General features: G+C 41.2%; 1 protein-coding gene across 2 annotated transcripts in view; it reads right to left on the reverse strand.

The window, feature by feature from the left end:
- The window catches only part of SORCS3 (sortilin related VPS10 domain containing receptor 3), a 410,921-nt gene that overhangs the window by 39,316 nt on the left and 350,738 nt on the right, over window positions 1-20,867 (reverse strand). For both annotated transcript variants that reach the window (XM_033149721.1, XM_033149722.1), the window contains exons 15-20: window positions 17,424-17,541; window positions 16,422-16,555; window positions 14,361-14,474; window positions 12,287-12,458; window positions 7,000-7,186; window positions 2,359-2,492 (exon numbers count right to left, since the gene is read on the reverse strand). In XM_033149721.1, coding sequence (XP_033005612.1) covers window positions 2,359-2,492; window positions 7,000-7,186; window positions 12,287-12,458; window positions 14,361-14,474; window positions 16,422-16,555; window positions 17,424-17,541 — 859 coding nt within the window. The remainder of the gene's footprint in view (window positions 1-2,358; window positions 2,493-6,999; window positions 7,187-12,286; window positions 12,459-14,360; window positions 14,475-16,421; window positions 16,556-17,423; window positions 17,542-20,867) is intronic.

Raw genomic sequence — 20,867 nt, forward strand, 5'->3', positions numbered from 1 at the left:
CAACTCCTCCCCACTGGGAAATGGAGCGGATCTGTAGTCTACAGGAATTTTACTCCTACCAGTCAAAAATCCCTCTGTCTTGGAAAGGAAATGGAGGGTCTGCATCTACTGTTAGGCCATAGGTGTAGGCTAGGGATGCTACCAGCACACTGCCCACCCTGCCACTCAACGTAAGTGCTTTTTTCCAGCACCAACGGCAACATCAACCACCCCAACAGATTAATGCCTACTATAAAAGCAGCAGCAGTGCCCACCAACCATTTTCTGTGATTTACAGGTCATGCTTTTGTTTGGATCAGTCTGAATATTAAAACTGCAAAAGACTCACGTGGTGACTTAAATAATAGGATTATTATGGGGCTACATCAGCAAGCAAAGTCCTGCAATCAAGCTCTCCAAAGAGCAATGCTGGGGAACTGGGAAATGTTGCACATCATGTTGAGAAAGTATTTTGCCTTTGTTTAAACAAGAACATTGCAGAATGTGTGGCATGCTGTTGTTTTTAACCCATCAAATTTGAAAAGCTTTAGATTTTTAGACTTTGTGGCTACAGATCAGTACTCCTGTGAAGAGTTCTAGGATTGCTCCCAAGCCTCATGGGCTTGTGGTGCTCAAGGAAACAATCCCTAGAGTTCTTTGCTCCCACAGAGTGCATCAATAGAGGTCAGAGAGTAATAACAACTCAGAACAGTGGAACGCCCCAGAGAGAATAAAGGCAGAAGGGCCCTGGGAGAACAGCAGTTTTGTAGCTGTTTTTAGCTCCCTTCCTTGTGAATCAGTGGAAAATATCAGTAAATCCTCAGACTATCAGAATGGCAGCTTAGCATTGCTTAGTATTCTGTTCCGGCCTTCCATGATTATTGCCATTTTGCAAAGCCAAATACTATTACCAGCTTTAAGCTGCCCCTTATTTTGGTGCCATTTTGCATCTGCAGCTTAAAGAGCTTTAAGTTTGTGAGTGCATCCAAGAACCAGAGGCATAAGCATAGATTTAAATTGCAGGTACAAAAAAATGCAACTACAATTACTCTCATTTGCAAATTCCAAGTGTAGGTATGTCAGTATGTGAGAGAAACTACAATGTTTTGTTCTTAAAAGGGGGGGCACCACTATTTTAGGTTCCAAATAGTTTCAAACCTAGTAAGTCAAAGTCAAACAGATGTCTTCACTAGGTTAGTTTATGCAGCCCTGACTAAATGCATGCTAATGTCACTATGTCATGATACTTCCTGGGGAGGTACTGTATGTACCAAGAATACTCACAACTAAAATGACTGGGGACCTTTCCTATGACCCACTCTTGCCCTAGGGTGCAATACGATCTGATTCTGGCAAGTGGGGTGTTGATCCCCTAGATGCATACTAGGGCACAAACGAGTTGCACACTGGACAATGGCCAAGTTTGCAGGGCTCCATTCCTGCCCCACATGAATTCAGAATACATCCTAGAACACTCAAAAGTGGCTGCTTATTGCAGTGAAAGATGAGAAGTAACAAATAAGCTATATTTAATGAAATCTCATTCACCAATACTGATCTTCTCATTTAGGAACCGCTGATACATTTCTGAGGAGCTGCTGGATATAGTTTGGAAACCACAGTTTTTCAAGCAAGACATGAAATCCCAGTTTGTGGCTAAGCAATCATACCAAGAAAATATTTTATCTTCCAGGTAAACATCTAAATTAAGCAATCACTAGAACATTCTCCCCACAAATATTTATACAGAGTCCTTAGTATCAGAATAATTTTTATCGGCATGGCTCTATGGAATAGGTGACTGATTGTGACTGAGCATTCAACAGCAGTTTCGCTGTTCAGTTTCTCTGAAATGTCCCCAAAGGCACAAACAGCATGGACAGCCTAAGAGAGTGCTGCTTACGATCTTAGCTTGAATTCACAGATGCCAAAAGTTATTCAGTCCCCACTGGATTTAAAACGCTGTGTGAGATTCTAAAATTACAAGTGTGTTCTGATATTCATATTGGAAATGATGCTTATTTGATCACCAGTGGTTTTTAAATGCTGAGCAGAAAGCCCACCATTATCCTGTAGATATGGTGGTGTATAATTTTGAATTCTAGTAACAACAATAGCTTCTGCACACAATGTTCCAATAATAACCAACCGCACGTTGTCAGAACTCATGCAAACAACAAGGGGTGGTACAAAAACAGAGAGAAAGAGACAGATCGAGAGAGGGGCAGTGGCAAAGTTTAGAAAACAAAGAAGCTTTTTTTCAACCTTCAAATAAGGTGGAGCTCCATATATAAAACCCAAACATCACATTATTCAAATATGAATCCTTTCAAAGAAAATAAACAAGGTTTTATTTTTATTTTTTTTAAAGGCTCAAACCTTTGTGTTGTTGCCGAACCACCAGAAGTACGTGAGGGTACCCGACTGATTGGGCCAAACCACAGCTGTGATATTTACTTCCTTATTCCTAATGGCCACAAAGGGAACTCTCAAATCAACACGCTCTACTGGACCTGTGGAAAGGAAACACAGTGATATGTATTAGAAATTCCTTCTGTAAAATTCTAATTTGTGCAAAGTGTGAAAATTTTAAAGCTGATAAATGCAAAAATGCCTTTTTAAAAAACTTAATACACTTGTAGCAACCCACGGTTGGTGTATAACAGTAAGGAAAGTGACCAATTCCGCCTGTTGTACCGACAAAGAAATGTGCTATGACTCCAAATCTTTTCTTCTTCTTTTTAAAATTAAACTTGTCTCTGGCTTTGCTAACCAGTCATAATAGGCTTAAAGCTCACCATAATATCCAAGTCAGCTATGGAAACTGCCTTGCCTTCATTGATAGCAGTGGGGTTCCACAAGTATGATCTGTGATGGTTGATTTCACATGAGCATTCTGGGCAGAGTGATAATTGCACTCAGTAAACATGGGGTGATTATTCAGAGTAGATACATTGGGAGAAATTCCATGCTGTGCCCATCTCATTGTCACTTCAGCGCAAGCCTATCTGTTTGCAGATGAAACAATCGCCCTCTCCTCCCCTTACATGCTGTTCTGGGGGTTCTCCTGACTTTCCAGAGCAGGTCTGGAAGAGGCATGGAGCTCATGAGAGGAGGAAGGCGGGAAAAGCTCCATTGTGCTAGCAGGAGCCCTTGTGATGGCTTCCACTAGTGTTTTGCATTAGTGGAATCCTACCCACTGAAATGAATGAACATTAGGTCCATTAACTTCAGTAGGTCTACTGTGAGTACAACTTAGGTGAATAGTTACAGGTGGGTAGCCGTGTTGGTCTGCCATAGTCAAAACAAAATCGAAAATTCTTTCTAGTAGCACCTTAGAGACCAACTGAGTTTGTTCCTGGTATGAGCTTTCGTGTGCATGCACACTTCTTCAGATAGGTGAATAGTCACTTGTGAATAAGCCTTCAGTCTGTTGTGCTGTATTTTGTTACATTTTAAATCCGTATGCCATCTTTCTAAGTTATTGTACTAAAGCTGGTAGTACAGCAGACTGATAGTTAAGCTTTCATTTCAAGAAATTAGGCATTTAGGTTGTCACCAAGAGTGGACAAATAAAAAGTTACAAACAGATGGGAAAATCTGAAGTTTCAAACTGAAACTTTAGTTTTTCTCTCCATCTGGTTTCCCCCCATTGTTTTCGTAAGCAAGCGTGTATGGAACTGAATGATAATTTGTCATTGTTCTGCAGTGGGCATGCTCAAAATAACTGATCATTTCTTGAGCCTGCTCAGATATTACAGTCAGGTAAACTGCTCTAATTACAAGCAGGTGGGAGATCTCACCGTTAATCAACTTATTCTCTAGGCCAGTTCTAATATATTGTTTTGCATCCATAAGATGACTTTCTGAAAGATTCTTCAGTGCATACACATTAAAACCCATACATCACAATGCAGACACCAATCTGAAAAAGCATTTATCTACACACGCATGCATGGACACAATAAGAGCTTGAATGAACCAATGGAAATGCATATGCAGGGGATGTTTCCAAGTTCTTAAAAAGTTTGTGCACAGGCCCATTACACAGATTTGCATAACATTTGCATCTGCTCATTTATAAGTTAGCAGCTTTATGCCAATTTTCATAGGGGAAGCTGTCCTGTAAGCAAATTTACCATTTTTTTTAAACAGGGGAAAGGAAGATTTGGAATAGATTGCAAAAGATCTAGGACTCAGGCCCACTAGGCCACCCCCTTAACACTCAATGTCCAATATGTTCTGTCAGTATGAATTTAAGAGAGTTTGCATAAAATATTTTTCTTCCATGGATATTTAACACTAGAGAGGCTTAATTATGCATATCTGACACTGTAATCATGAACCTTATTCTTTGCACGGTCTCCATGGGATCTCATGATAATTAGTCCTGGCTGGGAAAGGTAACCATGAAATGTAATAAGATACTTCTATAGATGGTCCTAGCAGAAACAGTTTGATCTTTTGCACACATTCCATGTGAGTGCATGCAAAATGTTTGTGCAATGCAAAGCACCTACCAGCATAACCAAGGCTTGAAGGGCACAAAACCTGATATGAATGGCATCATTTCTCTACCAGGGATGCTTCCATAATCTTCACAGCAGCCTTCTGCTATTTGACTACAACCCACATATTTCCCGACCATTGGTCATGATGGCTGGAGGTGATGTGAACAGAGATCCATTTAACTCAGTATGATCTAGCTGGGGCAGCCAATGTAATGGCTTCCAGAAGTTGTTGGATTACAGCTTCCATCATACTTCACAAATGGCCATGATGGCTACAGCTGATGGGACTTGGATATGCAAATGAAGCCATACTCTCTAAAACTAATTGGAGAGTTCTGAATAAGAAGAGCGAAAAAACTCAGTTTCACAATCTTTCTTTGTGACTATCACCAAAAAAACATTCTCAGAACTTGATCCCAACTGTTTCTTGTTAAAGGCTGACATCATTGTTCCCTGTAACTTTTTGCCTGCCAACCTTCAGTGCAGAGAATCTGCCAGACTTCTTTTTAATGTCCTACTCCTCTGATCCTTCCTTCTACCCTCAATCAGTAGAGAATAATAGTAGCATCTTTCGTTGCGGGCATGCTTCAGGTGAAGTACAAATGAACAGCCGAAACAATCATATTTCAAATACATGGTTTGCACTCTGAAACGTCAAACTCTGAAATGTGAGTTGCCTATGGTTACTACACATGATACTTGCACCCAAGAAGCAGGGTTTCCCAATCTTTTGGGGCCCAGGAACGCATTTGGAAATCTAAACAACTGCTGTGGGTGTCACAAAATGTTCATTTCACAAAAGAAAAACTGGTAATGCCCGGAATTCTCCCACCAAAACTCCTCTAGAGACCACTAAAAAATAAAACACGGACCAAAAAGCAGGCAACCTCCCCACCACCACCACCACAAACAACCAAAACAAATTCCAATAGAAAATTGGGAGGAGTGGGATTCCTGGTAGATGCCAAGGGAGCCTTCTGAGGTCGCCACATTAGAAACCTTAGCAAAAGAAGAACCAGGAATCCAAAAAGGTAAGAAGAAAATATTTTAGGAAATACCTTTTCATAGAATCAGTAGCAATTCAAATTTATCAAGGAAAAGAAATGCAGATGGGCAATATCCAGTATCACACAACTGGATTTCCCCATACACCTTCTTCCACCTGCAACACCCCACCCATCCCATTCCACTCCAGAGAGGGGCATGTGTGTTCGGCCACTGGTGTCTGTTCTATTGGTGGACAGACACTGCTGGATTTCACTCTATGCTTTCAAACCTATGTGAGAATATTATATAAGTTCATGCAAGTGTTTTATTTACAGCTCAATTTATGACTGTTGCTTTGTACCATACATTTGCAATTTGTATACATTATTTGCTTTTAGTGTGTTTGAACAAAGCTGTATAAATTCTCACCAGCTTTAGCCACTCCCCCAAACTCTAAATGGCTAGCACTGAGTTTAATGAGCTGCAAGTTCAGAGCAATGTGCTCTGTTAAATACAATTTATGACAGGTTTTTTTTTTTGTTGGTTACTGTCAGGAGTAGCCCGGCTCCTTGCGAGGAGAGGGAGAGAGGGAGGCCTGCTCAGGAGCAGGGCAGGGAGAGCTGCTCTTCAAGGAAAGATAGCTCGCTAAGCTATAGGGAACCCAAGCCCCTTTTGCAAATGGACTCCTCCTCCTCCTCCTCCTCCAGCCTATCCCAGGAATTGTCTCCAAGCGAGGGAGCGGAGCAAGGGCTCCGTGATGCTGCAGAAAGACCCAGCACCACCAGCCAGACGAGATCGGAAAGAAGCTCACAGCTTCCGACACAGGCACAGAGCAGGGGGGCTAGGGGACCCAGGAGACATTGTTTCAGGGTGCCGAAAATTTGGTGTTGGGCGGGTAGCCGTAGGAATGTACTTCCGGATCCTGATAGTGATTGAACGGTCATGTTTTTGACTATCTCCGCTTGTAAACAGCAATGCTTAATAAATAGCCTTAGTTTTCTAAGGAGGCTCTGTCGTTACTCATGAGCAGTACTGGGGAAGATCCTGACAGTTACAAAAGAGGCAAGGATGGAATTGAGCATGGGGGTCAAGCTGATAGGGCTCCTTAGGTGAGCATTGGTGAATCATTGCCTTGTGCCCAGAAATCAGTGTGAGAAGTTAGTCCTGATCTAGTGAAGTCCCAGTGATTTCAGTGGGGATAAGTTCAACTCTAACTGGATCCACCCTGTTGTTCCTTGTTCACCATATGTAAAATAAGAACGTTCAGGCTGAAATCCTATGTTCACTTACCTCCCTATGGGACTTACTAGTGCTTCAAGAAGATGTATTACAAGGTTGTTGTACAAATGAATGAGATAAGAATGGTAAAGCATGTCAAACAGCAAAAAACAACAACCCAAAAACCCAAGTAGTAACTGTAATATGGAAAACAGGAATCAAGGATAGAGTCTTCCAAAACAATGAACTATGCATGCAATCTATGGAGGGGCTTTTTCAAAGCCCACCAGAGGTAACTACTTACAGATCACATGCAGGAAGAGTGCTGCCAGATCAGAACCCAGGTTGTTTTCTGCATAGGCCGTCACTTGGAAGATCCCAGTGCTCTTATAAATGTGTCGGATACCATCCTCTATAGGGCTGAAATTAGCATAGGACACAGCAGTACCATCTCCAAAATCTAGTTGGATATTTGTTCTCTGGAGATCACCCTGCAGAAGGAAACACTGCGGTTTAGCCATGTGGCTGATAAGGGTGATTTATGTTATACACTGCACTGCCACTATTATTAGCATAAACATGGCCCAAAAGCTTTGAACTTTTCCTGCAATGCAATAAGTGACCATCTGATATTTGCTGCTGGATATATTTGGTAATAAAAAACGAGGAAAGAAAAGAAAGGCTGGGTAGATTTTCTAAATGTTAAAGTTTGCACCATATACAGTAATTTAGAGTTGATTGATTTATATTTTCCCTGAAAGGAAGTTGGTGGGCCAGCGACTAATGTCTAGGTGTAGTATAGGAGATCTAGCATAGATTGCACAACTTCAGTTACAGGTGAGCGATGACATTCAAGCACCACCTGCTCCCTGTTGTGTTAATTTTCTACTTCAGGGGATCATAACCCCTGCCTGCAGTCTGAAAGGATTCTGTTCTGTTTGTTGAGGAACAGAATCTAAGCAAAACAACACACCTCGGAAAGAAACAAAGAACCACAAAGTATGATTGGGAGAGAACCCCCAACTGAAACCCTAAAGAGGTACTGCCAGTCAACACAGACAGTTTTGAACTGGGTGGACAGTGGCCTGATAAAGGCAGCTTCTGAACCAACCGGTACATTTTATAAACAATAATTAGCCTCAAAATTGAGTAGCACTATTGGTTTAGCTGTTAGAGGACCAGGATCTCTGGTCCTCAAAATTAGCCTCAAAATTGAGTAGCACTATTGGTTTAGCTGTTAGAGGACCAGGATCTCTGGGTTTAGTAGCTAACAATGTATTTTTTTCTTTTTTAAAGTTAACTGCTCTTTTAGAACTGTGTTTGCAAGTCTTTAAAAGAGATAGCTGCTTCGGGACAGCTTGCTCCTCACCATGAATCACCAAAGAAGGAAAGTGATCTGTTGACAGACTGTTATATATTGCAAAACAAGAGGCCTTGACTGTGGTTCAGAAAATGTGTGCACACTATAAACATAAGCTATTAGAGTTATCTGTTGGATGAAGAGATTTCTGGCAGAGCCAATGCAATAACTTCCTTTTTTTCCTGAGAGACTTTTGGCACTGAGAAAGTATAGCTCTAAATTGCATTATCAGTGCTGCCATAGCTTGATAATGGCGCATCTCCTTATAATCATATCTGGCCCAGAGTAACCAATTTTCTTCCAGAGGTCAATCTATTTCTTACAGCATACCACATAGCAGGAGACAAGGAGAGGATATTTCATTACTATTGTCCTTTATTTAAAAAAAACAAAACCAGAGCTAAGATAGGATTCTTAAGCAAACAAAACAAAAATGATAGGAAATTATATGCACCTCTTGGTTCATAAGAAGTTCATTTTGTTATCGAACCATTTCAGCTTGCTAATGGTTGCAGCCACAATTCCCAACCCATGCCCTCATTGTGCATTTGTAGTTTTCAAGAGAAAAGGAGCAGTGTTCTCGTATCTAAAGAGAAGCAGATCCTTTTTCCAGCCTCTTACTAGCCGGCTCCGCATTGCAGTGATCCGCTAATCCCATTCCTTTCAACTATGTTTCCTGTATATAAAATTGTGAAAGGTGTATCAACTGCCACACATGCAATGTCAGCTTTCCCTTAGTTTATGAATATAAATTAAGGTGGAAATGAAGTGGAGGCATTTCAAACGGATAACAATCACTGCTCGCTGGATATATTTGAGAGGCACTTTTTATAGCGCTAGTCCTGTAAAACGATCAAATGGAAATGTGATAATGGTGTGTCTTAAAGCTCACAAGTCTGCAGATTGAGTGTGCTTGGCAACTGATGAATGGTGGTGAGAAAGTAAGTTACTTATAAGGCATCTCCGAAATCCAGGTAGATGCCATCCTGAGGTGGTGAGGTCAGCACAGAAATAGCTTGTTAGAATATTTGACCAATTGGTTGCGTAGCTTCACCCATTCCCACCCTGATATCCAGTCTTTACCCTCTCCCTGCAACCCCCCCCCAAAAAAAACCCCCCAAAACCCGGACTACATCTTCTGGATGTGCAACAACTTTGTTATTTCAGCAATAGCATTCTCACTCGAATTAGACGCTACAAGATTACTTTCTCTGGATAATTTGAGGATATGTCTATATAAGTGATATTTTCAAAGATCCACTGGGGGGTGGGGTCCAATTACACTGGGATTTTAATGAGAAACTGCCTAATTCACAGCTACATAAACTGAAACACAGCTGTTTTTCTAAATTTGTACTTTGCTGAATTTTAGGATGCAGTTCTTCAACTAATGTGGAGAAGAATGCATTATGGTCGGGAACATTGTTTGAAATAGTGTGTATATTATTTAAAATTGCATATAAAAATATGTACACTAGGAAAAATTGGACTAAACTGCTGACAAATTTTCATGGTGATTGCTGCAAAAATATGGAGAAATGAATTTATGTCTGGAAAAATGAGAAACAGAGAGAGCTGAAATTGGCAGATTTGTTCATCCCTATTTGGGGATATAAATGATTACTCCTAAATAAACATTCCTGAATATAGACTCCTTAGTCTATTAGTATATGTGATTATGCACCTGGTATTGCTAGCATAAGGAATCACATCTGCTGCTGTTATTGTTAGCTGCATCTGCTATCACTGGCATTGTCAATGACACCTGTCATTAACCTGATATGAGATGAATTCATGAAAACGTCAAAATGTGCACTTAGGCATGGTTGGAAGAGTACTGTGGGCATAAATAGCAGCTTTATTCCTGGGGCAAATAGCAGCTTTGGAGATGGACAGCAATGTTCGTTAGGTCTGTAACATGAAAGGATATGTGACTTCCTGCATGCACATTCCCAGACCTGATTCTGTCCCCACCCAACAGGTTGCTATAAAACAGATATGCCAGTGAAAGCAACACACTGAACATAATGTGCAGTTAGCCTGCAAAGTTGAAACTGCTGGTAGATAAAGCCAGTTGGACATCATTCATTGCAGGCTCAAAATCAATATGAAATCAGTATGTTCCGTAGAGTTTTGTTGCATGCCCACTTCTAATAATCAATTGTGTTTGCTCTTATAAAACACTTTAAAAAGCGTATTCCAAAACAGCAGCAAACAGACAAACCAAAAAACAAGACACTACAATATGCTCAAAATGCTTTGTGTGTATTGTTCTTTATGTGCTTAGGCTCTCTAATGAGCTTGGTACAAGAAGAAAGGGAAGAATCATGATCTCTAAGCCGAAAGGCACTTAGGGATGCTGTTAAAATTCCCATCATTCCTGACCACTGGTTCTGGTGTTACTCTATCTCAGAAATAACAACTTAGAAATAAGTCTACACTGAGTCACAGAGCAATTCCCTGACATTGGCAGGTCTCAATGTAATAAAAAAACAACAACACCATGTGGGGTATGCAGATACTCTTCCCCTGAGAAATTTCACCAGGAGTATCAGAACTCTTCCCCCCCCCTTCAAATTCTTCAGATGTTTTACCCATGCATGAACCTCTAAAATCACCTTGAAATATTGTTTAGGGCAAAAATTAGTGACAACAGTTGAGTCTGTTTTATCAGCCTTGTCTACTGCCTGGACAGCTTCTTCACCAGCCCCAGTCCCAACAGGACACTGGGTGCTGGTGAAATACAGATAATACCCAAAGCACACCTTGTGTTAACAACCTGCTTCCATGTTTTCTATTAATCCTGGGTAGGCATCACACAATGATCTCTCCCCGCCTTTGGCATCCATTGGAGTTTTGCCTCTGTACTGTGCCCAAGAAAAACCCTCTAAATTCATACTGAAATTTCACTTTAGGGAAAGGTTGGTGGCTACTCTTAATTCTATGTATGCTGCATTCGAAAGATGGCCAGGCCTCAAATGGGCTGAACATATTTAGTAAGGCAAGCAAAAATAAAAAAACCCATTAGGGTTTGGGTGGATTTCAAATAAAAGCAAACTAAAAGTGTAGTTGGGTTGAATATTGCTAGGTGGCTTCAGAGAAACAGTCTAAAATCCTAGGATCCTAAAGTTTCAGATCTCCTATTTACCTGGGTGGTGCTGTGGGTTAAACCACAGTGCCTAGGGCTCGCCAATCAGAAGGTTGGCAGTTCGAATCCCCGCAACAGGATGCGCTCCCATTGATCAGTTCCTGCTCCTGTCCATCTAGCAGTTCGAAAGCACGTCAAAGTGCAAGTAGATAAATAGGTACTGTTCCGGCGGGAAGGTAAACGGCATTTCCGTGCGCTGCCCTGGTTTGCCAGAAGTGGCTTAGTCATGCTGGCCACATGACCCAGAAGCTGTACGCCGGCTCCCTCGGCCAATAAAGCGAGATGAGCGCCACAACCCCAGAGTTATTCGCAACTGGACCTAATGGTCAGGGGTCCCTTTACCTTTACCTTAAGCTATATAGATCTCAATCAGACTAAGTACAGGATTGCAGTTAAGCTGCTGTTAAAAGGCAGATCTAGAATCTTCAAGACACACGGAATTCCAGAACAAAATCAATGATCTTAAAAGTAAATAAAACATAGCAATTTGATTGGCTCAAATCAGTGGTTTCGAAGCTCTGAAGTGAGGCTCCCAGTATAAGCCAAGACAGAGGCCAATGGAGTCCCAACCCCCTCGCTATTAGCTCTCATTCTGATGTCTGACTGGCCCAGAAAGAAGAGGGCACTTGCCCTTTTTCAACCAGAAAATAAAAGAGAATGAACACCCTGCTGTGCTGTGAAACCTGGGATGGTGAAGCAGGATGCCTTGAAAGCTTCTTGGCTCCCTTTTCCCTTTATTTTGTTTGCTTGCCCTATGGCTAGAGACAAGGAGGCCACCAATTATCCTTAGTGAAGTTCAAACAGTGGCATCTTTGAGCTTCATTTTACCTTTCTGGAGCAAGCAATACAACCCCCCACAAAAAGGTTTAAGGGATCATCAGTTATAAAATCCAAAATGTTTCTAGGAAGTAACAAATGAAAATGCCGTTAATGATTACTAAAAGTCTTATAATTTTAACTCAGACTTTCATCTACCACCACCTTCAGTGATGTCTAAAATTCATCATGCATGAAGAAGAGGGTAAAGGATTGGAGCAGCATAAAGGAAGGAATCCTATATTATCATCAACCTAGAAGTGGTACCTCTTCCATGAGGATTCTGAAGGTTGTGTTGAACCCTTGTTCCGCAACCAACTTGCCATTGGATGTGAGGATATGCAGACCTCGGGGAGCTTTGCCTGGGCACTGTCCAGGCTTGGCAGCATACTTTTCCCGCAGTCCATCCGTGCAGTTATTTGAAACAATCCTCCGATACCTGTGAAATATGATAATTAGAGTTGGGTTGAGTTGTTTATTTAAATGTCATATTTCACAAGAAAAAAAGCCAATGTCTGATAGCATATGCATTGTGCTCGCTAACAGGAAATGTAAAGAAATTGAAAGTTTTTATCAACTGCAGCATTTGGTATCCATTATATTTCAGCTTTTTGTTGATAGCGCCAAGACAGATCTATGCCACACTAAACTGTAGAAATGCACACAGGTGAAATATAGGTTGGGAAGGATCATTAGTCTCCCTTTCACTGGTTTTCTCTCTCTTTCAATGTACCTTACTCCCTTGTTAAGAACAAATTTAGATTTTTTTTCAGCTCAAGGGACACATAATTTCTCTGGACAACCTTCTTTGGCTACATATCAGTAGTGGGCACAACCAGAGGAAAAGGTGAGTTGAATATATATTATACTGAGATACAATAGGCTAGTATCTATCTACACACAGACACCCAGGCAAGCAAGAGGCTTTATCACAGTTTGGCAACACAGCCAGGCAAAAGTACTCAAGGAGAATGTGAAGCAAGGCCAGTGAGGGGTGGAGCCTGGAGAGAGAGGGTGTGCCATGGGGAGGGGTGTGTGGCCCTGACCACTGCTCCTACTAGCTATAGATGATGGGAGTTGTAGTCCAACAACAGCTGGGGACCCAAGTTTGAGAAGCACTTGGCTAGATAGATGGGTCTGGAGCATCATATTTTCCCAACTCTGATTTAACACATGCCATTGACTTTGCATCAGTGTATTTCAAAAGAAGAGACATGCATGCTGTTACACTCTTTTACTTGATTTTGGTTATCTGGAATCCCACTTTAATAGGACTGTTTATCCAACAAGAAAAGGAGACAAGTGTTAAGCGACTTCCAGGGCAGCCTTGTCAAATTCTGATATTCTTTTGTGGAAGAGTAGATTACCATTATTGATGAGCCAGCTGAGATTTCCCATTCCTCTCCCCCCACAGAATAAAAAATGCTTTGTTGTCACTTCAGCAACTCCAACATTATTCCCCTTGGGGCATTCTGTTCAAAATTAGAAGGAACTGCTATGCTGCCTGTTGAAGTGGAAGCAAAGTGTTGTTTCTATTCTGGCAAAAAAGTCGAAACTCTTGTCAATAATGGTAAGCTAAATCCCCAGAAAAGTATTAGAATTTGCTGAGTCCTTGAAGGTTATTCAAGTCTTTGGGGTGGAGAGAAGCTTTCACCTCACCCCTGAAACCAACAAATAAGCCTGGGCTGAATACTTTGGCCCAGTGTTAATCCGGAATAACCAATTTTCCTCAGGTTATTATGCTACTTCAAACCGAGCTGGAATTTGCAAGACATGAACATTTAATATAAGGTCTCATACAGCTCTGAGTCTTTTTCTTTAAAAGTTTAAATAAGGTGTGAGCAGAACCTATGCACACACAGCTTGTATGCACACACAGGCTCTATTCAAGCCTACCTCTCAGACGTATGGGGTTTAGGAATGGGGATAAGTGAGCACTATTCTGTTTCTACCTCAGTGGCTTAATTCCATATGTATTAAAATGAACAGGTTCTACAAAAAGACTTTTGCTATTTTGGGTTTAATTTTGACACCAAAGTAGACAACTTTGGGCCTCCTGGGGAATCTCTTCCTAGACATTTTTTACGTGGATGGCTTTCTGAAGAATAAGCTGGTGATGTACAAAAGCAAGGCTGCAAACATCAGCCAGCAGCTCACCCTGGAAATGAACCAGACATAGCAAAGCACGTACCTCAACAATGACCCCAGCTGTTGTTGGATGCCAGTGCCCATCAGATTCAGATAGACAGCATGGCCAGTGGTTGTGGATGATGGGAATTGGAGGGCACCACATTGGCCAGCCCTGCCCTACAAGGTGATGGCAGGCTGTGGGCCTACTTACCCAGTGCTGTTCAGGTAGCTCTGTCCAAGGCTGCATTCTTTCAGTTGGGAGGATGGGCTGAACCAGAATGCTGGGATACATTGATTATTACTGTGTCTTTCGTACCCATAGTCACTAAGGGAATAAACCAAGAAGACACTTAAGATGGTTTGCCATGAATGAGCACAGTTTTTTTGATCACATTTGTATCTCATCCTTCTTCCAAAGAGCTCAGGGTTGCATACATAGGATTGTATTGCCACAATAACCCTATGAGGTACATTATGCCAAGAGAGATTGACTTTCCAAGGGCACATATGGAGGTTCATGGACTAGTAGAGATTTATACCCAGCTCTCCCTCGCCAAATCCAAAACTATACTTTAAATCACACTTTACCTTTGACCCTCTGGGTGTTGCTGGACTACAACACCCTTCATCCATGATCACTGGTCATGCTGGCAGACAATTAGTTGTTGCCATCTTCATATACAAGGAAGGTTCACACTGAAGTTTTCCCCCCATATAACTACACAGAAAAGATACTGTATGAAATGACCGTAGATATTGTTTTAGTGAATGAAAAAACATGAAACTCAGCAACAGAGATATATTATCCAATTACACAAGGATGAAGTCATGGCACTATTTCATGATAGCCATCCCATTGCGGAAAATGTCATTCTGAAGGCAAACAGAAATAACAGGGGTCCTAGAGTACCTCATGCAGCATTCAGACATTATGTCATAAGAGTGGTTTTGACATAACTGACTATTGTTTATGAGCTTCTTAAGCCTCCAGAGGATTCAGAAAGGTGCGTAAATGGGCAGAGTGCAGTAGCCCATAATTACCCTGGTTGGATCCCATTATTCTTTGAAGGCAAGCATTTCCAAACTACTTAAAGCGGATTATAGATTCCCTAATGTTTTTTTGTCTCAAGATTCAAAATTAATCATTTTCAGCGGGCCAGGTCTCTCTCTCTCTCCATATATATACACACACCCCCCCTCATAGTGACTCAGTAATTAAAAATGTTTGGGAGGAGCAATTCGTTGCCTGAAAGAAAGAAATGCATTAATATTAAATAATATTAAAGACAACATTGCTCTATGCCCTCAAGGCCTCAGACTCGTTCATTAACTTCTGGTAAATGTATATTAAAAACACACAAGCTGCCCACCTTCCCACTGCTTGAAATCCCCCCAGGGTTTGCATGCTAGAAAAATCACCAAGTCCAACCGCTGCTCTGTTTTGCTTGGCGGGGGGGGGGGGATCTTGACAAGGGTAAATAAAAAACTAATGGAAGGAAACTTCAAGCAAGAATGCTAATAATGCTACATGGTTTGTTTTTTCTACAAAGAGGGGGAAAGGTCTAGATTATTTTCTGTTATTATATGATTACATGTACATTTTCCTGTTGATATTTTTGGCTGTGGCATTCTGTGACATTTTGGGCAGCCTAACAAAGTCAGCCCTAATATGGATTATGGATTTTTTTCCCCCTTATGGCCCAACATGGCTACCATTACTTTTTACGTGACACAAATATACTAAATTTAGTTCTTTGACAGCAGAATCCTAAAGAGGAAGAGGAGGTTCTTATACCACTTGAAGATGGGACTCGATTCTGTGAGGAAACATTCCCCGCCCCGCCCCCAGATCCTAAGTACCTAATTTGGCTTCTATTGACTTTTATTGGTTTTTTGCAGCAAGCCAGTAACTGGTTCTTGTTTTGTTTTTGCACTTTTGTTTTTGGTGGGGGGGTTTTAGGGCAAGGCATGCGGAATTTTGAAATATCTTAATTTCAAAATTCTAAAGTATGTCTTCCTTTGCATTAGCAGCTTGGAAATAAGATGCTTGATTCAAGAGAGGATCTAATATAGTCAAAGCTTGATTGCACCAGAACGGCCAAATTCCAAGTGTAAGCCCTTTTAAAATAAATTCCTCTCCTACCCTAGGGCTACTATGCTATTATGATGAACAAAGACTAATGTTGCATTATTTTGCATCATCTTTGGAACATAACACACAAGCAACAGTAAGAGTTGCAAGAAACGCACTGTGAAAGACAACATAGCTTACCATTCGAAGTCCCATTCAGCACATATGCAAGGTTCTGAAACAACTGTTCTTGAATAATCCTTAGTCAGTGCACACCAGGCCCCTGCTTTGCGTTTCTTATAGATCTTCCTCTCTCCCATAACACAAGGTTCACCCTTTGGAACAAAACAACGGAGAGTTAAGATAGAGACAATGAGCTCTACATAGCTCCCTGGTGTGGTTAATTTGTAGAGGAGGCACCAGTTTCCAATCTTTCTTGAAAGCCTGGGGAATGAGTCACCATATTGCATTTGGTCCTTTATTTCTACAATCTCCAAATTCTGAAAGCAAATGAAATCTAGAATACTGTCTAAATTGTCTATTTGCAGCCTGCTAACTTAATAGCAATTTCTAAAATTATACAGGAAAAATAAAACTACAAATCATAACAAGAGGAGGTGTATCTTCTCTGCATATTCTCAGATGCACACTTCCCTCCAGGCATTCTGCACAACCTTGGTTAATCCCTGGTAACAGATTTGGTGGTCTAATATGGATTTCTGAAACAGCTTCCTGGACACCCTCTCACTTCCTTATTTTAACAGCAATCCTTCACTCAGATTAATTCTTATCCCTCTGCCATAATTACAGTCAAGTTCCTCAGATACCACACCATTTAATCAAGTCATAACAGTCACACTGTGGTTCACCATAATTAGTGTTTGTCATTTGTGGAAGGGGAAAATTGTTCAATTCCTAGTTATTTCTGATTTGTGTGTCCACTGCACCTTCTCCAAGCTTTCATGCACATGCTATTGACTCTCTATCACTCCTGCCTCTGCTTTCCTGAACAGTATCATGACTTGAAAACTCTTCCTTTTGGCAGCTAGTTGCTGGTTAGTTTCTTCCCTAACTTTTTGGGTCAAGTTCTTCCTATTCAGTCCTTCCTACTGAATCAAATGACTTGGATTCCTTTTGTGCCAGTGTTGGAGTATTTCTTTTGAATGATGTACAAGGAAAGCTCTGTCGGTATAGTAGTAGTACCTGGTTGTGCAGATGCCACGTCTGAAAGTCATCCTTGTTGCACCTCCGGCTAAAGAAAGATTTGTAATCTACTTTTACTAGCTGCCATTCAGAGCGGAGATTAATATGGCCAAAGATCCTGTAGGTTGATAGTGGGGAAAAGCAGAGAGAGAGAGAGAGAGAGAGAGAGAGAGAGAGAAAGAGAGAGAGAGAGAGAGAGGGGGGGGGGAAGAACCATTAGAAAATATTCCTTCTACACAACATTCCTATGAACCATCTAAAAAGTGGAAACAAGAATTACAATTCCAGAGGGAAACATCCTGGTTCTTATCATCTCTCCACTAGAAAAAAAGAGATGAGTGAGACTTTCCCAGTGGAGGTGAGACCATTGTTATTCAATCCAATCCCAAGCATGATTATATTAATCCAAAGCTATTACATTAACTGCCCTCTCTAGAAAAGGAGACGAGATGAAATCCCTAGGTAACTTAAACACAGAGCCTTCCCTGGTGACTGAAGATCTGGCTAAGGCGGCCACCAGGACTCGTGTTGTTGTTGAGTTCCATCTGAGACTATCGTGTCAGCTCTTATTTTCTTTCTTTCTTTCTTTAAAAAAACTTACTTTAACATCTTCAACTACATACTATATTTGGTATATTTCCAAGATCATATGCAATTCCCTGTCTTATAACTGGGCCCAATTAATCTCACACAGCTTCCCATCATTTTAACAGGGCAGAAATGGGCAACCCACTCAGTGTGGCTTTTGATAGCACTGGCCTCTTCTGCACCTTCCATTGGTGATTTTGTAGAGTCCTGCTAGACTAGAGTCACCACCATGAAGGCATGAGAATTCATGTAAGCGGTCAAGATGCATATGTCAGCTCATAGGATCAACCATAGAGTGTGGCTGCTAGAGCAGCATTAGCATCCTTTTGCAGGAAGCTTTAGATGTTGTGGAATTTGGCCTCAGAGGTCATGAGTGTGATTTCCTCCTGCTCTCATTCTGCTCTGAGCCAAGCACAGCACAGCAGAAGCATCCAACAGAGAAGAAAGTTGAAGGCGGCCGGGGGGTGGTGGTGGTGGTAATATTGCTGCTGCACTGAATTGAAGAGAGGAAGGGGAGATAAAAACAAATCAGCATTGCATTGAGATGGAGGGGGACAACAGAGTGAAAAGGGGTTCTGAGCTAAGTACGTGGCACAGGAGTGCTTAGATGGATGGAGTGGAGGCACTGGGCAGAGAATGGAGAGAGCATGAGAAAAAGTAGCAGAGAGAGATAAATATGGGTTGGAGGAAGTGTGGGAAAAAGAGGACTTTGCCGGTGTGTCTACATAAGGTGTCCTTGACATTCGGAGTATTTATTTATTTATTTATGAAATTTATATACCCCGTTTGCTGATAAGCATTTCTAAGCAGTACACATAAAAGTAAACCATACAGAGTCTAAATTAATAAAAATCCATCCTAAAATCAAACACTGGCTTATAATGCCTACTGTAATTAAAAAGTATTTTTCGTGCTCCTGAAGTTCATCAAGGAGTTTGCTGCAGTATCCCTGATAGTTTGAGATAATGCAGTGAAGAAGCTGCTTCAATTTAAAAACAAACAAACAAAGCATCCGTAGCAGCGGGAGATGTGGAACTATGCATGTGAGCAGGTATGAAAAATGTGCAAAAGCCTTCAAGATAAAGTTGGTTCACTAACATTTCTTTCTTGACCCCTGAAACAGCGGCTTTGGCTGTAAAGTTGAACCTCACAAAATGTGCAGCATTAAAGTGAACAGAGTGAGTAAGAATTGGTAAACAAAGGCACACAAATGCAATCCTATGGTTATCTTCTAAGAACTTACTTCCCGGTAAATATGCACAGGATTAGTACCAAAAGCACTTACTTGGCATTGTGGCTTTCAAAGTCTGACCTGAATAAAGCTCAAGTCTTTGAAATAATGGGACAACAAAGCTACAACAAAAATCTTTTAATTAAATAACCCCAGGCGTCAAGGTAAAAGGCCTTGTTCATTGGTCTAGCTGTGGGGGGTTTGTTTTCAATCTGGTAACTGATTGGTAGTTATTTTCTCGCCACAGAAGAGTCAGCTAGAGCCACCATTTCAAAGAGGTGGGTTGCAAGATCAGATGAGGACACAGACACCAGTCGCCATTTTGAGAAACATAAACAAAGCCTGACAATCTCTCCCAAGGGTTGAAGAGTTGGAGGAACAACTCAATCTGTTATAATTAACCAGTGGAAACAAACTCCTGGACCCTGAGAATCTCAGGTGAGAAGGAATCAGGAAGCCAAGTTAAAAGCACTACTTTGATGACTCATGTCCACGTTTATGCCCAACAGAGAGTGCTCAAATAAAGAGCCTTGCTGTGTGATATTTCTCTGTTGGTTGAGAAAATAAAGCAGATTATTGTAATTGTCTTTATTTTTTCCTGGGTGGAGAGCCATAGGATCACCTGCCAGTTTTCCTTATGGTATTAGAAGGAAAAGGGGGAAGGGAACAGTTTCACTAGAACATAAAAAGATTTGATTGAAACACAGCTGATTGTAGAAAGAGGGCAAATGGGGGTCAGAGCATCCCAAGGTCAGCTACCCTGTGATTGGTTACCCGTGTCCCAGGTGTCCTTCTCCCTTCCCCTTAGGGAATTTCAATTGAGTCTACTTCAGCTAAGTGGTAGGTGTGGAGCAAATTCACCCCTGCCACTGATTGAAACACAGCTGATTGCAGCATGGTTATGACAGGACCACCACACTCAGTACGTTGTACAATTACATAATTACTAGCTGCATATGTGTAGTAAATCTATGATGGGGTTGAAGGTACTCTGCCCTCTGCTATACCCACTCATTCAAGCTGACAAAATGAGAAGAAGAAGAAGAAGAAGAAGAAGAAGAAGAAGAAGAAGAAGAAGAAGAGTAGTTTGGATTTGATATCCCACTTCATCACTACCCAAAGGAGTCTCAAAGCGGCTAACATTCTCCTTTCCCTTCCTCCCCCACAACAAACACTCTGTGAGGTGAGTGGGGCTGAGAGACTTCAAAGAAGTGTGACTAGCCTAATATTGCTTGCCCAAAAGTGGAAATTACAGGAATTACCAATGATTGATGAGTGGCAGACGAAGATGGTGGAATATGCTGAACTTGCAAAACTGACCGGCAGGGTCAGAAACCAGGACGACTCAAGGTTTCAAAGAGATTGGAGTAAATTTGTGGAATATTTAAGATTGAACCGAGGAAGTTTAAAAACACTAGTAGGATTGGAATAAACCTTTGACATAGTTCGATAGATGAAGGGGTAAAAACTGCGTGATTAGAATGGACTAGAAAACCTGCTGATGAGAGGAAGGGGAGTCGTAGCTCGGCAGAGCATTGATTTGTGTAATTTGTGTGTAGATGTTAAATTGGCTGTAATTTGATATATTTGAAAAATAAATTTATTTTTTTTTTTAAAAAAAGAAG

The sequence above is a fragment of the Lacerta agilis genome, chromosome 5, assembly GCF_009819535.1.
Source record: "Lacerta agilis isolate rLacAgi1 chromosome 5, rLacAgi1.pri, whole genome shotgun sequence".
In the NCBI taxonomy this organism is placed as follows: domain Eukaryota; kingdom Metazoa; phylum Chordata; class Lepidosauria; order Squamata; family Lacertidae; genus Lacerta; species Lacerta agilis.